Source organism: Psammomys obesus, unplaced genomic scaffold (genome assembly GCF_907164565.1).
Source record: "Psammomys obesus unplaced genomic scaffold, mPsaObe1.curated_primary_1811, whole genome shotgun sequence".
Lineage (NCBI taxonomy): Eukaryota > Metazoa > Chordata > Mammalia > Rodentia > Muridae > Psammomys > Psammomys obesus.
Window position 1 is genome coordinate 11,221,828 of NW_026589732.1, and position 14,113 is coordinate 11,235,940.

Genomic DNA, 14,113 nt, shown 5'->3' on the forward strand with positions numbered 1-14,113 from the left:
TGGGGCTATATTCTAGGGCCACATGGCAGAATATCTAGCAGGCCTGAGCAGGTGTCTTTCCCAGGCCATTGTCTTCTGCAGTGTTTCTTGTCCCCAAACTCCCACTATGAGAACCAACAGATCTAGTTTGGCCCTTGAATCTCCAACCAACACAGAGAGCAGAGGCTTAATGCCAAAGTGCGCTAACTTGTCAAAAGCTGCATGCTGTGGCCAACCTGCAAGGCTGCAGGAAACAGCCTTACCTATGGGTTGACCAGGGGCTATGTTCAGCCATTTCCTGTAAGAGAAATGCTTGTGATCTCAGAAGTATGGCTTATTTTCCCCTTTCCTTTTAAAAACCTTACCACAAATATGTTCTTCACAACAAATTCTTAACATCTCTGCACAGTTTTGAATGTCCTCAGGGAGAGGCAGGGAGAGGGTGGTTCTGAGTGAGGGTACAAAAGGCTCCTTTTTATTCCTGGTTCTCAGTGGCCCTGCTGCCCCTCTTTAGGAGATAAAAGGTTCCTTATTGGTTTTTATGACTTTTTTTTCCATGTCTAAGGCTAAGTATATGCTATTTCTGAGGCCATCGGCATTCCAGAGTCCTCCATTTCCTGATGATGTCCCCCAAAATAAGTAACACAAGCTTAGGACATAAGGAAACACTGAGTGTGACATGTGTGGGATAGAAAGCCCAGCTTCCTGCTCATCCATCTCAGCCTCTCTCAGTGGGCTCTCAGCCTCAGACTAGATGTAGCTAGATTGAACTCTGTGGTTTCTGATTCTCACTGGGAAGTGTTATGTCGGCATCCAGAGACCTAAACAAATGAAGACAAACTCTTCCTTGGATAGACAAGTTGGTATGGGGGACTGTCCTGAGTACCTTGGGAAGTGCAAGCCAAAACTCTCTTCCCTGTCACCTGTCCTTGCAAGACCGGCTCCCTTTGTCCCATCTCCTTTGAAACAGCCTAGAATCAATCTTCTACCATCTCAGTAGATTGTTGCCAAGAAGACCAGGGCCAACAATAGCCTTGGGTGTTTTTGCCAGACATCCTGGCTTCTGGCAGAGGGCAGGAGGGGGAATTAGCTCAGCTCTCAAGCTGAGGGAGAGTGATTTGAGATGTAATAGATAGAATGGCCTCTCACATGCTAAGCATGTGCCCTGGGAGACAATAGATGACTGGTTTCATGTTTCCTGAGGGCAGAGGAGCAAATACTAGTAACATTCTCCTTGTGAGTAATTTGGGCTTTCGTATAGATGCCTTCAGTTGGGGAGTTCAACGGCCTTTCTGCTACCCAGTTTCTTTCCAAACAAGAGAGCTGGGGAGCGTACTCCAAATAGACACACAGCAAGACCAGTCTGGGAAGCTCAGAGGGAGTTTCAGAGAGAAGCCACGCATGAAGAAATTGAAAGGAACCCAAGCAGAACGCTGCCTGCCCTGCCCCCTCTCATTATGCAACTGGGAGGAGTCAGGAAGGCATTCTGTTGATTTCTTGCCCAAGATAATCCCTGCTAAGGAATTAATGTGCAGAGCAGATGGTGCTGTGTCATTTCCAGTGAAAAGAATCAAGGAAGATAGTCTGTGCAATTATTTTTAATGGCTTGTGTGGTGATCTTCTTAATTTGTGAGAAAATGTCTCATCTTTTGTGCAAACTGGCCCTGTTCACATAGCTTTCTGTGAGGGGGACGAAGGCAGTGCAGAGCTCCAGCTAATGTCCTAAAGATTTCATAAAGTGTGGGGTGTTTCAACCAGGAGATGTCTTCCTGTGACATCTGAGCTGGGGGACGCACAGTGATCAGAGAAGAAAATGGTCAGTTGCACCACCTTTTTTGCAGCATTCATCTGCTACTTATTACCCATGTGAAGACCTGGCCCTCTGTGGGCTGATGAAAGACATATAGCCCTAAGACTCAGGACAGCACACAGACGTTGTCAGCCCTAATCTTTAAGCTTGCCAGGAGGTGTGGCTTAAAAACAATTAGCTAGCAGAGCCACATTTACCAGACCCCTATCAGGTATGCCAGCATCACTGGAGCAGACAGAAAAGCTAGGTCAATATTTGATGTGTATACCATACGGACCCATTCAAAAATGTCTCGGTATCCCCATCCCCGCTTTAGTGAGCACCACCGGTTGAGGAATAAATACTGGGCATTGGGCCAGGTTCCATCAGTGGCTGGGGGCATGCTTGCTTTTTTATCATGATTATTATTACATGTGCTTATGTATTGTATGTGTGAGAGAGTGGCACATGTGGAGGTTGGTGGAGGACGAGCAGGGGAGTGGTGGTTTTCTTCTCCTACCATGTGGGTTCCAGGGGTAAAACCCAGCTCGTCAAGCCTGGTGGCAAGTGACATTAATCCACTGAGCCAGACACGCTTTCCCATAGGCTCCCACCTGACCTCACAGCTGTCTATGGCCCCACTCACTGGAGGGTCTTCACAGGGCTTCTAACCTTCCTGAAGTGTTCCGCTTGTGAGTAAAAGTCCTGTGGTCTAGGCTGGCCAACCAGGTTGCGTGCTTCCTATGGTCGCTCTTCTTCTTAGTGAGCAGATAATCCCGTTTTGGATAGACACTGGGTAGCTGCCAAGCTGTCAAGCCCTTACTCAGATCATGCAGAAGGGACAGGTTAATTAGAAAATAAATGTCACGGGGTCTTAGGGTAGGAAGTGTGCTTAAGGGAAACCCCGAGTCAGTCGGGAGTCTGGAGGTAGCCTACAGTTTAGCTTCCCAGGTAAGCCAGGAGGCCTTTCTGGTGAATGCTAACTGACCTCTGGGTTCCAGAAACACAAAGCTAACGCTGATCCTTTCCTTCTATTTGCAGAGTTGATGAGATTTTCTGACAGAGGGGCTGGTGTGAACACTGAGAAACGATTTCCGTGTGAATTCTGTGGACGGGCATTCTCACAGGGCTCTGAGTGGGAAAGACACGTGTTAAGACATGGCATGTAAGTAGGGTGCTGAGAGACCTTTGTCCCAAGAGAGGCAGTGGGAGGAAGGCCAGAATTTCTAGAGACTATGTAGACTCCTCTCCATGCCCCACCCCTGTCACCTTACCAGGCATGAGGGTCGGGCAGTGGTGATTGAGGAACCAGATTCCTCCTTCTCTGTTACTTTTCAAAATGGCCGCCCTGACACAAGTTAGGTGAAGGAAAGCCCCCAAAGTCAAGGGTAGCCTGTCCATTTTGTTTGCGTTCATATCTTATTCCCTGAGAGAATGTGAATGTGCTTTTGGATTTCTGGCTTCTGTGTTTGCTCACTCCGTGAATGGTCTCAAGCATGCCATGACTTACCTCAGAGACACAGCTAGCTCTATTCTGCTGGCTGCCCAGGTAAATGAGAGCATCCTCTGACCTCTCACCTCCTTTCCACAAGGAGCCCTTAGTCTACCAGACACGGTGTTTTGTATTAGACAATGCCGGCTAAATGTACAGACCTCTGAGGATATAACTAAGTTTCTCAAGACATGGATGCTGCTGCAGGTTTTTTTTGTTTTTTTGGGTTTTTGTTTTGTTTTGTTTTTTTGGATGATTTATTAACAGTCTTGACTAATAAATCTCCAATACCCAAGTTGCCCCTTTTGTCTTAGTCGTTATTGGCCAATATCTAAGCTTCTGAATCCAGCTGATGAATTTGAGTGTATAACTCAGGGAAGGAGACAATATCAAAATGTTATATTAATTTGGAAACAAAACATGACATAATGAAAGCACGGTACAACATTGGATATTTTCTTTCATTAGAAAGAAAAAGCTCTGTAGGACCTACACATAACAAATAGGAAATCTCTGGCAACTTAGTTATGCACACATAGAATTCGTTCACATGAAATTCTAGGATCAGAGAAGGGTAGATAGAAGAGCTGTATTTGCTTAGTTAGAAAAAAACATGTGAGGGACCAAGGAGGTCCCTGCTGTGAAATATAATGAAGCCAGGGGAGTGGTAATATATAACTTGGGCAGTAACATGCCAAGGTGTACCCCTGAGAGCTTACGCCATGCCACAGATATGGAACAAAGGTTTGTTAGGTAAGGGCCTGGGAAAGGGGTAGAGGCAGAGGCGTGGACATGTGGACAGGCAGACAGAGAGGAGCAGGGCCGTGAGGGCAGGGAGAGTTCTGGAGTGATGGGTGGTCCCTTTACATGGAGCTCGCCCGGGCACCCACAGGGGCAGCAGGTGCCAGGGGCAACACGTGCCAACTTCAGCTGTTGTTAGGTCTCTGGGAGGCGGCTAGTAAAATTACCTGTGTGCTGACAGTCTCCTCGCTGACAAAATGCTTAGGATTTCAGCTCCATGCCCAGAATGCAGGTTAACAAATCTGGGCAGGGTGGTGCGTGTTTGCAATCCCAGCTCTGGGGAGGCGGAGACAGGAGGATCCCTTGTGCCTATGTCTCAGAAGAAACACACAGAAAAGATGATGATGCCTGAGGAATGAGCCCTGACCTTGGGCCTGGCCTCCAGAACAGCATGCACACCACTCCCGAGCCTCCTGTGCCCACCTCTTAAGTGCTGGAATGAGAGACGTGTGTCGACACATCTGGCTAATAAACTTTTTTCTTGTTCTACTCCTTCAGGGCATTGCATGATACCAACCCAGTGAGCAGAGACGATGTCCATACAAAGGAGATGGTAGAGGATGGCATCCAGCTGCCCTCCATCGAGGCAAAAGAAGATGATGAGCCAATTGGGATAGACTTTTCCCTAAAGAGTGAAACAGTAGCCATCTGTGTAGTAGCTGCCGACAAATCTCTCCTGGAGAATGCAGAGGCCAAAAACGAATAAGAGTTTGGTGAAATTCTTATCAAACCTTACTTGAACCGTGATGAAAATGTGGGAGGGCCGGCGTGGGCTGAGAAGGGGGAGGGACAGAGGAGAAAAGACAGAACAAAGCTGCTTTTAGGACTGAACAATCTATTTTCAAAGCACTGGTACCTGTGTGAGTGAGTATGTAAATTAAAGTTATTTAAATGGTTGGAATATGTGGCTCCTTTCCCGTCACTACATCCTTCCTTCCGGATCTTCACCACGGAAGTTTTCATCTGCTGCGGTTTGGGAGCACGGCGGTCTCCGGGACCCTCTCGGACAGCGCGTGGAAACCGAAGCTCGCAGGCAGTGGAAGACTTCTCCTAGGGGAACAACTTCTTCGGGGCGCACAACTTTCGGTGCGTTTTTCTAGTTTTAATACCTTAAGCTTTTTCAAGACCTAACTGCAGCCGCTTTGGGAGAAAAAAAAAAAAATAACCGAACAGAAAACAAACAAAAAAACTGCTTTGCATAAAACAGTCACCTGTTTCCTAGTACCTCAGACTTAACCAAGGGAATTCTCTGCATTTGTCTGTACTACCTGTCGCCCTTGTGGTTAAATGTAGAGAGAACTGCTGGACAGGATGGTGAATGGAGAAAAAAAAAAGAGTTTTAAAGAAAGGAACACAAATTGTGCTTAAAATCCCCATGTGGGTTTTATTTCTTAAAATACTGTGATTTTTTTAATTATTTTAGTAAAAAACAAAACAAAAAAAAAAGAAACAGACTTTAATTACTAGATAACTGTGTGTGAATTGTCACCCTGTATTCCAGGTAAGCTGTTTATTAGTGTTCAGCTATAATTTAGAATTTGGTAGGTTCATGTGAACTAATTTTATGGTGATTGTGGGATTTTGTTGGCCACATCTTTATTTTCCCTCAATTTGAGTGTTACAAACACGGCACAAATTCAGTTCTTCTTTTTTCATATGAGTTGTTCTTTGTGTGTTTATTGTTTTAATTTGAGGTCAAGGGAGAGCTAAAGGGTTTTCGTGTGTGTGGGTGTGTGTGTGGGTGTGTGTGAATAGGAATTTTTATAATCTTAAACATGGAAATAACAAAGAGGTTAACTTCCTTTCTAAAATGTTTTGGTTTTGGTTTCTTTTTAATTTAACTAAAGAACCAAACTCTTGCAGAGCTCTGCAGCCATGGGCCAGACAAAGAGGTCCTCTCTTTTGCTTCTCAAACGAACACATCACTGTCTCACACCAACAGTTTCTGTTACATTGGGCTGACTTTCGTGTGTGATTTGAACTCTTGTGTTTTGTTTGCTTTGTGTATTGTGTGGCTTTCTCATTTCTTTTGGGAGCCATCCTTTTCATGAACATGGACAAGAAGAGATGGCGTATCCTACAGAGAGCCTGGACAAGTGCTTGCTTGCTTGCTTTCTTTTTCTCTCTCTCTCTCTCTCTCTCTTCTTTCTTTCTGTGTTTTTCTTTTTTGGTCTTGTTTTGTCAAGAGCAGTTCAGACTAAATGCAAGTCTACATTAATAGCATGTTCTGATTGTGAACAAGGGGTTTTGTTCAAAAAAGTAGAAAAGAACTTTCTTGAAGCTTAGGTTTAGAAATGTGTGTGTATGCGTGCGTGTGTGCGTGCGTGCGTGCGTGCGTGCGTGCGTGCGCACGCAGCTACACATGTACACGTGCTGGTGTTTGGATGTATGTGTGCGAACGAATGTAAGGTTTCATGTTTCTTCTTTTTGTTCTGTTTTTGTTTCTGTTTTAACTTGGAAGGGTTGATGGGTGGGGGCGGGGCGAGAAGGGAAGAGGGATAGCTGGATGGTAGTGTCCCATTCAGCCTCAGATAAGATCCACGGAAAGATGTTGCATTTGTGAAGTATTTACTTGAAAAGCATGTTCTTGTTTTTTTGCTTTGTTTTGTTTTTAATTTTTTTTGCTATTAAGAAATTTTATTTGTAGGCTGTTTAATTTAATTTTTTTTTTTTTTTTAGGGATGGGGGGGGCCATCATATGGAAACCAGAAAAGGGGGAAAGTGTGAAATATCTAGACAAACATTCTTTTGTGTCCTTATTTGTTTGGGATTGGCCTCATTTCAAGTGTACTGAACAGTTTCATACCTGGATTGGATGTTTGTGATGGTTACCAAAAACAAACAGATAAAACGACAAAAGGAAAAAGAAAAAAAAAGAGAAAATAATTGTGACATGCTTTTTATCACTTCTTTATTTTTCAAATAACATGTAAATATTGTAATCCATTGGATTTTGTTTTGCTAACCTGTTAATAAAAATATGGGACCATTATCCTTTTAACAAGGCTAGAATGTCATTTTTTTTTTCTTTTTCAAACATATACCTGATATTTTGTGGCCACACGTTTTGGATGCATTCTGTTTCTGCTGACTGTAATGACATAGAATTTACAACATTTTTGTTGTTGTTTAATTTATACAGAGGACATTTTTTTCCAGAGCTTGAGAGAAGAAAATAAATAGCAAAATGATAACCTATTGACTCCAATAATCAGTGTTTCCTGAAACTTGATGAAAGATAGGGGATCCTGACTCCTGGAAGCCAAGGGTTTAAACACAAAAAATAAAAAAAATAATAAAATAAAAACCACAAGTAGGTTATTCAAGTTGTTTGCAACATACATTTTGTAATGAAATGTGAGAAATTAATAAAGAATTTTTTTCACATGTGTCTATGTGCATCTGTTGTAAGTCATTTATGGGTTTAATTACAGACAGGAAGGCTGGCAGTGACAAGACCAGTTTTTAATCTGTGCACTCATCTACACAGATGGAGAAAACAGGTAAAATTAAGGTGAGGTCCGAGCTGGAGTTCTAAAACATGAACATTCCTGCCTCGGGCTATGCATCAACAATATCAATTTGATGGAGGGATTATTTCTCCCCCCAAAATAGGAATCAGTTGGTTGTGGTGGCTCAGAATCGAAATCCTGGCGTTTGGGAGGCTGATACAGGAGAATTACACAACCAAAAAAGGGATGGGTCAGAGTTAAGCTTCAGGAGCAAATGCCAATAGTAAACCTCATCCAGGAACCATGAGCCTAAGACAGTCCCAGTCCCTGGAGAATCCTGGTTGTCACCCTTACAGCATAAAACCCAGTACTCAAGCTATCTTACTGTGTTTCAGGCACAATTGTCACCATTCATTTAATGGCCTTGAGCCACCCTGTTAAAAGTCAAAGGAGGAATCAGTCATGCCAATGCCTTGGTTTGCCTCCCCCTTCCTTAATCCCTTGAATGCCCTTTGTCAATGGAAAGATGTCCAACATTGACAAGGGTGTGTGTGTATGTGTGTGTGTGTGTGTGTGTGTGTGTGTCTCGGAAACAAAATCAGATGAGTAAGGATGCGAAGGAATGGTAGCTGTGACTTAACAAAAATACATTTTGTGATGTTGCGTAGACTCCACCAGCTGCCTGGGTCTGAGCTTGCCCAGTAGGCAAGGCAAAACAAGGATCAGTCCCTAAGAATCATATTCTTTTCATCAGCCTCTCAGGAGATCTCAGGCTTTTGTAGGACTTAGTTTCTTGTTTTCATCAAAGAGTAATTCAGGGGGCTTACCCGTTACAAAGCTGCTGTTCTCCAATGGCTTCCATCAATAGTTACTCATGCTTCCACTTTACTTAAGGTAGAAGAAATACAATTTGTAGATGTCTTGATCATGGTAGGGGCTACAAAGCAGAGTCTGACCCCTCTGTCTTAACACCGTCTGATTCAGTTCTGTGGAGATGTCTTCCTCTTGTGACTCTGTATCCTAAGCTTTTCCATCTGATATATGAGGGTGCGAGGGTGCGCTCCTCCCGGCACATAAACACCAGGCTCACAGCAGAGAGCTCCAAAGCAGTCTGCCCACTGGAAGACCTTGCCCAGATAATAGCACATGCACTCTTTGGCTAGACCTGGCCACAGCCTCGACTAGCCACATGAGGGGCTGGAAAGTGTTTGGTCTAGACTACCAAGGAGTTCAGAAAGAATGTGAGCTATGAGCTTCTACCACCATGAAAAACAGAACAGCAGGGAACATGGAAACCTTGTGTTCTTCAAAACACCAGACGCTGGTCCCATCAGCCAAGTGCTTATGCAACATTTCTTAGCAGGTGGTTGGTGCTAGCCACTGGATAACAAACAAACAGACTGACATGTCTCAAATCGTTTGACAGCTTACAAATGAGGCTGGAAATATGAGGTTTGGAAGGGGAACTTCCATCAAAGGTGCTGGTTTCTGCTGGAGCCTTCATCTTAGGAAGCCTGGGCCCCTGTGTTGATGAAGCCAGCCCTCTACATACTGATGTTGAGAGTGAATGTTTTTTTCTGTCCCATCTAAGGGAGTGCCTTTGATTTAGGAAGGCATATGGGGGATTTGGATACTCACATCTATTAGGTGAGCCCTCAGTCTTATGCCTAAGCAAATGGGCCTGTAGGATAGGTCCCCTACCTTTTTCATTTGGCCCACCGTCAGACTATCACTCTTAGGAATCAAAGTACCTCCTGCTTTATACAAATGAGCTTGAAAAAAAAATGGGACTTTAAGCACTGGTAAAACCTTAAGTCCTTTTTTAGCCACATGTTGTGATTTGAATGTTTAACCCCAGCACTCAAAAGGTAGAGGCAGGTGGATCTCAAGTTCAGGCCTTCAAGTTCTAGGCTGGTCAGGGATATGTAGTAACATCTTGTCAATAAATAAATAAATAAATAAAAAGTGACTTCATCATTATAAAAAAATAGGCAGAGGAGTGTATTAAAGTCACTTCAGTACCTCCCACATTCATTTCCTAGGATGTTTTCTAGCCCATTCATTGCTATCTCTCTGTCCATGGTTCTAATAAGATGAATAGTTTTGTAACATTCTTTTCACCCCATGGCGTAAGTATTTTCTGTGTTTCTATGCAGTCACCTCATTAGAAACTTTTCCAAGCTTCCTAGCATATTGGATGATGGAAATGCATAAGTAAGTCTGTACACCGTTCCTAGGTGTTATTGAACACTCAAGCTTAATGGTTTTTACATTTCACACAATGATGCAGTTATCATTTGTCAGCAGCTTCCTCACCTGGCCCAGTTTCACTAAGACAAATCCCCAGTGGTATGTTAAGTTTTGAAAGGTGTTTTTGTTTTGATTAGAGACAAAACACAGCAAACCTAAGCAAGTTGGGGAGGAAAGGGTTAATTTTACTTACACTTCCACACCACAGCCAGTCATAGAGGACATCAGGGCAGGAACTAAAGCAGAGACCATGGGTATACAAAACAGAGGGAGGACATCAGTCAGAACTAGACTTAAACTCAGATCACTTACACTCAATCCTCAGTTGACCCATTTACGGTGTGATCTTTTGGGCAAATTATTTAAATCCTTTAAAAATGAACATGCAGGATTTAACATCAAACTTGTTTGCTCTTATTGTTATTTTTAATTTTCTACATATTACAACACAGCAAGGTTACAAAGAGGCTAGACTTCCAAATTCAGCTGTCTCTAAGATGTGGAGTCTGCACATAAGTCTATGTAAGACATAGGTCCTCATCAGAAAGGGAGGAATTCTTGTCCATTCCATAGGGTCCAGGACCCGACTGAAAACTCTGATACCAAAGCCTTTAAAGCAATGCATAATGGAGTGATTTAGAAATGAGCAAGGGAGCCAGCGAGATGTCACAGCAGGTGACACATGTGTCATGCAAGCCTGGCGACCTAAGTTTTATCCTGGGACCCACATAAAGATAGAAGGAGAGAACTCATTTTGTAAGTTGTCTTCTAATGCTCAACATGTGCCTCCTCCAATAAACAAAAACATTTTAAAAGAGCCGGGCAGTGGTGGTACACACCTTTAATTCAAGGACTGGGGGGGGGGGGGGCAAAGGCAAGCAGATCTCTGTAAATTCAAAGCCAGCCTATTTAGAAACTTCCAGGATGGCCAGGACTCCACAGAGAAACCCTGTCTTAAAAAATAATAATAATAATAATAAAACATGATAAATGCAGAGGAAAGCATCAGAGTTCGGGGTTGTAGAACTTAGGAAAGAGGCTGAACTCCTGAAAAAGGACTTAAACGTTGGGTGTGGAATACATACCAGAAAGAGTCTAGATCTAGAGGGGATGGTGAAGCAAACAAAGGGGCAAAATGCTGAGTCCGGTAAGCTGAGAGACAAGTTGTGTTGATGACCCACTCTAGGACTCCCGAAGCCTGTTGGCCAGAGAATAACTCATCAGGACATTGAACATTGTATCAACGATTTTTAGCTTGAAGAAGTGGAGATGCCGATAGGAACTGTAAACCCAGTAAGAAAGTTTAACCAAAGTATTGCCAGATTTAAGTTTAAGAAAGCATGTATTTGTCAAATTAATCTGAAGGATCCATCCCTCATCATTTTTCATTCAGCACCGAATCCTAATTTTAACTGGAATGGCAAAGTGCCCAGCTGTCATTTTGGTTTTTTGAAACAGAGACTTAATATGTAGTTTCAGCTGGCCTTAAACTCACTTTGTAGACCAGGCTGGCCTTGAATTCACAGAGAATTCATCAATCTCTCCATCTCAAGTGCTGGGGTTAAAGTTTTGCACCACCATGCCTAGCTTCCTTGGCTTCTTTTGTAGGTATATGCAAGGGTAGCATGCATTGAAATTCTGATAAAAATATAACAGAAGGGACTCATGATATTTCTAAGACAATTTTTCTCTGTGGCTATAGATTCTACCTCTTTCTCCATGTTATTTTATTTCTTTGTTTATTGACTTTTCCCTTTCTTTCTGGAATTTCTGCTGGAATAGGTGTCAGCTACATCATAAGACCACGGTGTGAATAAGACCATGGGTGTGAATGATGTGTTTCCCCTCCATGGTTATCACTGGCTCTGTAAGCACAAAGAGGCTGGTCCACAAGTATATTGTGGGATGCTGGGGGGTTGTTAGATATTTCTAGACAGAAGCAGTTTTAGCTGATGCCAAGGCAAGTTCAACCAATTAACGTAGTCCTATGAGTAAGACCCCAAAGTTGAGTTGGGATGTTAGACTGTACTCTCCGTGCTGATTGAGCTTGAACTAGTAGTTTCTTGCTGCCCCTTGGAAGGGACTTTAACTGGAGTGGTCATTCTAACCAAAGATAAGAGCTCACAAAGGTGTGACACGGCCCAATCATAGGGGAAAATGCAAGGAACTTCATTGTCACCAGCTCCACCCCTTCTCTACTTGCCTCGGGTGCAGAAAAGATGGGGATTAGATATATATGTCAAGGGTGTCCATATTCTAGTATGCCCAGAGCATGCAGAGAGCAGCGTTGGATCAGAGAGTTTGTATGATACCTCCAAGGATTGTGGCCGTCACTCTCTGAAAATATCAGACAGCTCACCTTGCATGTGGCTTTGCTGCCAACTCCTTTCCTCTTCTGGAATCGCCACCTCTCTAATTCCTGGCCTAAATGTCACTTCAGCTGGGAAGCCGTCCTTGTCTTTACCCATCACAGGGCATAGAGTCTCACCCTTTCTCCCACCTCTTCCCTCTTTTCATAAATGCTCCGTAAAGACTGGCCATGTTCCAGGAGCAGATCACCATGCCTCAAAGGGACCATCGTTCACTTAGCCCTTATACTCATTTTCCCAGTGACCTGTCCCAAATAACCGCAAGCTCGGTGGATAAAAACAACAGCAATGTAATCTCTCTTTCATATATATGAACATTCTCATTTCCTGGAGACAGAAGAAGTCAAAAGTCCGGGTGTTCTTCTGTAGGCTTTGTGGAAGACTGTTCACTGCCCCTCCCAGCTTCTGAGCTGTGTTTTATAATTTATAGATGCATGGCTTTAATCTCTGCTCCTTTCTTTACCCCCCCCCCCCATTTCTGCTTGTATGGCTTTAGGGATGAGAACTCAGGGCAGTAGGTACACTAAAGCAAGTGTTGTATTATCAGGGCTTCCTTTTCTCTTCTAACCACACAGGTTGTTGGATTTAGAACCCATCCCAATTGGGAATGACATCATAATCCCTCATAACACCCCTAACCACTCCTTCTCCAAATGCGCTCCTGTAGCTTTCAGGTGACTGTGTTTTTAGAGTGGGCAGATCACTGTCCAGCCCTCCCTGCTCTTAACCGATGTGTGAGGGGACTGTTATCACTGGCATGCTCTGTAGATTAGAATCCTCAGTGAAGGGTTCCATGGGTGCTGAAGATTCACAGCTCAGATGGAGTTCACAGGCAGCCGGTATCTTCTCTCCACCACTCTTCTGTTCCACCACTCTTCTTTGTCTCATTTGTTTCTGTCTCTCAGCTGCCACACACAGAACCTGGCCCCATATCAGAACTCAGTAACGTTTCAGAGAGAAAAGGATGGATGGACGGATGATGAAACGCTCTGCACTCCCCTTCCCCCACCCAGCCCAGACTTTCAGTAGCAGAGACACATTGCTGTCAGATGCAGCTAGCCTTTTTAAATTCAAATATATTCCTGTTGATACCAAGTGTTAGTTCTCATCTGATTTGGCATCAGTGTTACATTTACTCTCAGAGCTTGATATTGCTTTTTTAAATATCTAAGTAAAAATATGCAGCTTAGTAGATGAAAAGTGTCTTTGTCTGCAGTTCCAGGCTGTCCCTAAGAAAACACCAGAACGCTGAACTCCAGCACTCCTGCTTAAGGTCTCCTTCACTTATCCTTTTCTCCTCAGAGATGGACAAAGACTGGACAGAGGAATGACTGGCATGATGGTTGCTGGGAAATGAAGCGGGTGGCAAAAGCCAGAACCGGCTGAGATAGGGTGGAGACACATGCTCATGTAAAGCAGAGTGGACTGTGGCAGTATGCTTGTTTGGGATATGAGTAGCACCCATCCTTCCACACAGCACCACCCGCTGGATGAAGAAAGGACAGAGTCACCCTGGAGTCTGAAGGGACACTTCCTTTCCCCTTCAACTTAATTATTTGGCTTCTTGAATTAGACTTGGAAAGCGACTCTATTCATCGTTTCTCTCTTGAGCTTGTTCTCATTAACAAAACAGCTAAGTTTGGTTTAGGTGACTGCGTGCATGACTTCCAAAAACCACATCACAATGCAGGCGGACTGCAGCCTCTCACAGTGACAGGCAGCTTAACCACATTGTTTAAAGGCTGGAGCCAGGCAGCAGTAGCGCTTCTGAAATCCATTTAATATGTGTGAAAACATCAGATTGAAATTCTGACCTTTCCCCAGAGCTGAAAGGACCCACTCCAGGAGGCCTTGTGAAAGGCTGCAGCTACAGGCCCAGGCTCATCCAAGGCTCCCATTCCTTAAGCTTCTGGTGGCCCTGCCTCTTGTCTGTCCTTCTTTCCAGATCTAGCACCAGCCTACAGGCAGTTGGCTGTTTCAG

The 14,113-nt window shown here is 43.8% G+C and overlaps 1 protein-coding gene across 2 annotated transcripts in view; it reads left to right on the forward strand.

The window, feature by feature from the left end:
• Positions 1-7,441, forward strand: part of Znf462 (zinc finger protein 462) — a 141,093-nt gene extending 133,652 nt beyond the window's left edge. For both annotated transcript variants that reach the window (XM_055605319.1, XM_055605320.1), the window contains exons 12-13: positions 2,810-2,933; positions 4,560-7,441. In XM_055605319.1, coding sequence (XP_055461294.1) covers positions 2,810-2,933; positions 4,560-4,767 — 332 coding nt within the window. In that variant the 3' untranslated portion in view covers positions 4,768-7,441. The remainder of the gene's footprint in view (positions 1-2,809; positions 2,934-4,559) is intronic.
• Positions 7,442-14,113: the final 6,672 nt, after the last annotated feature.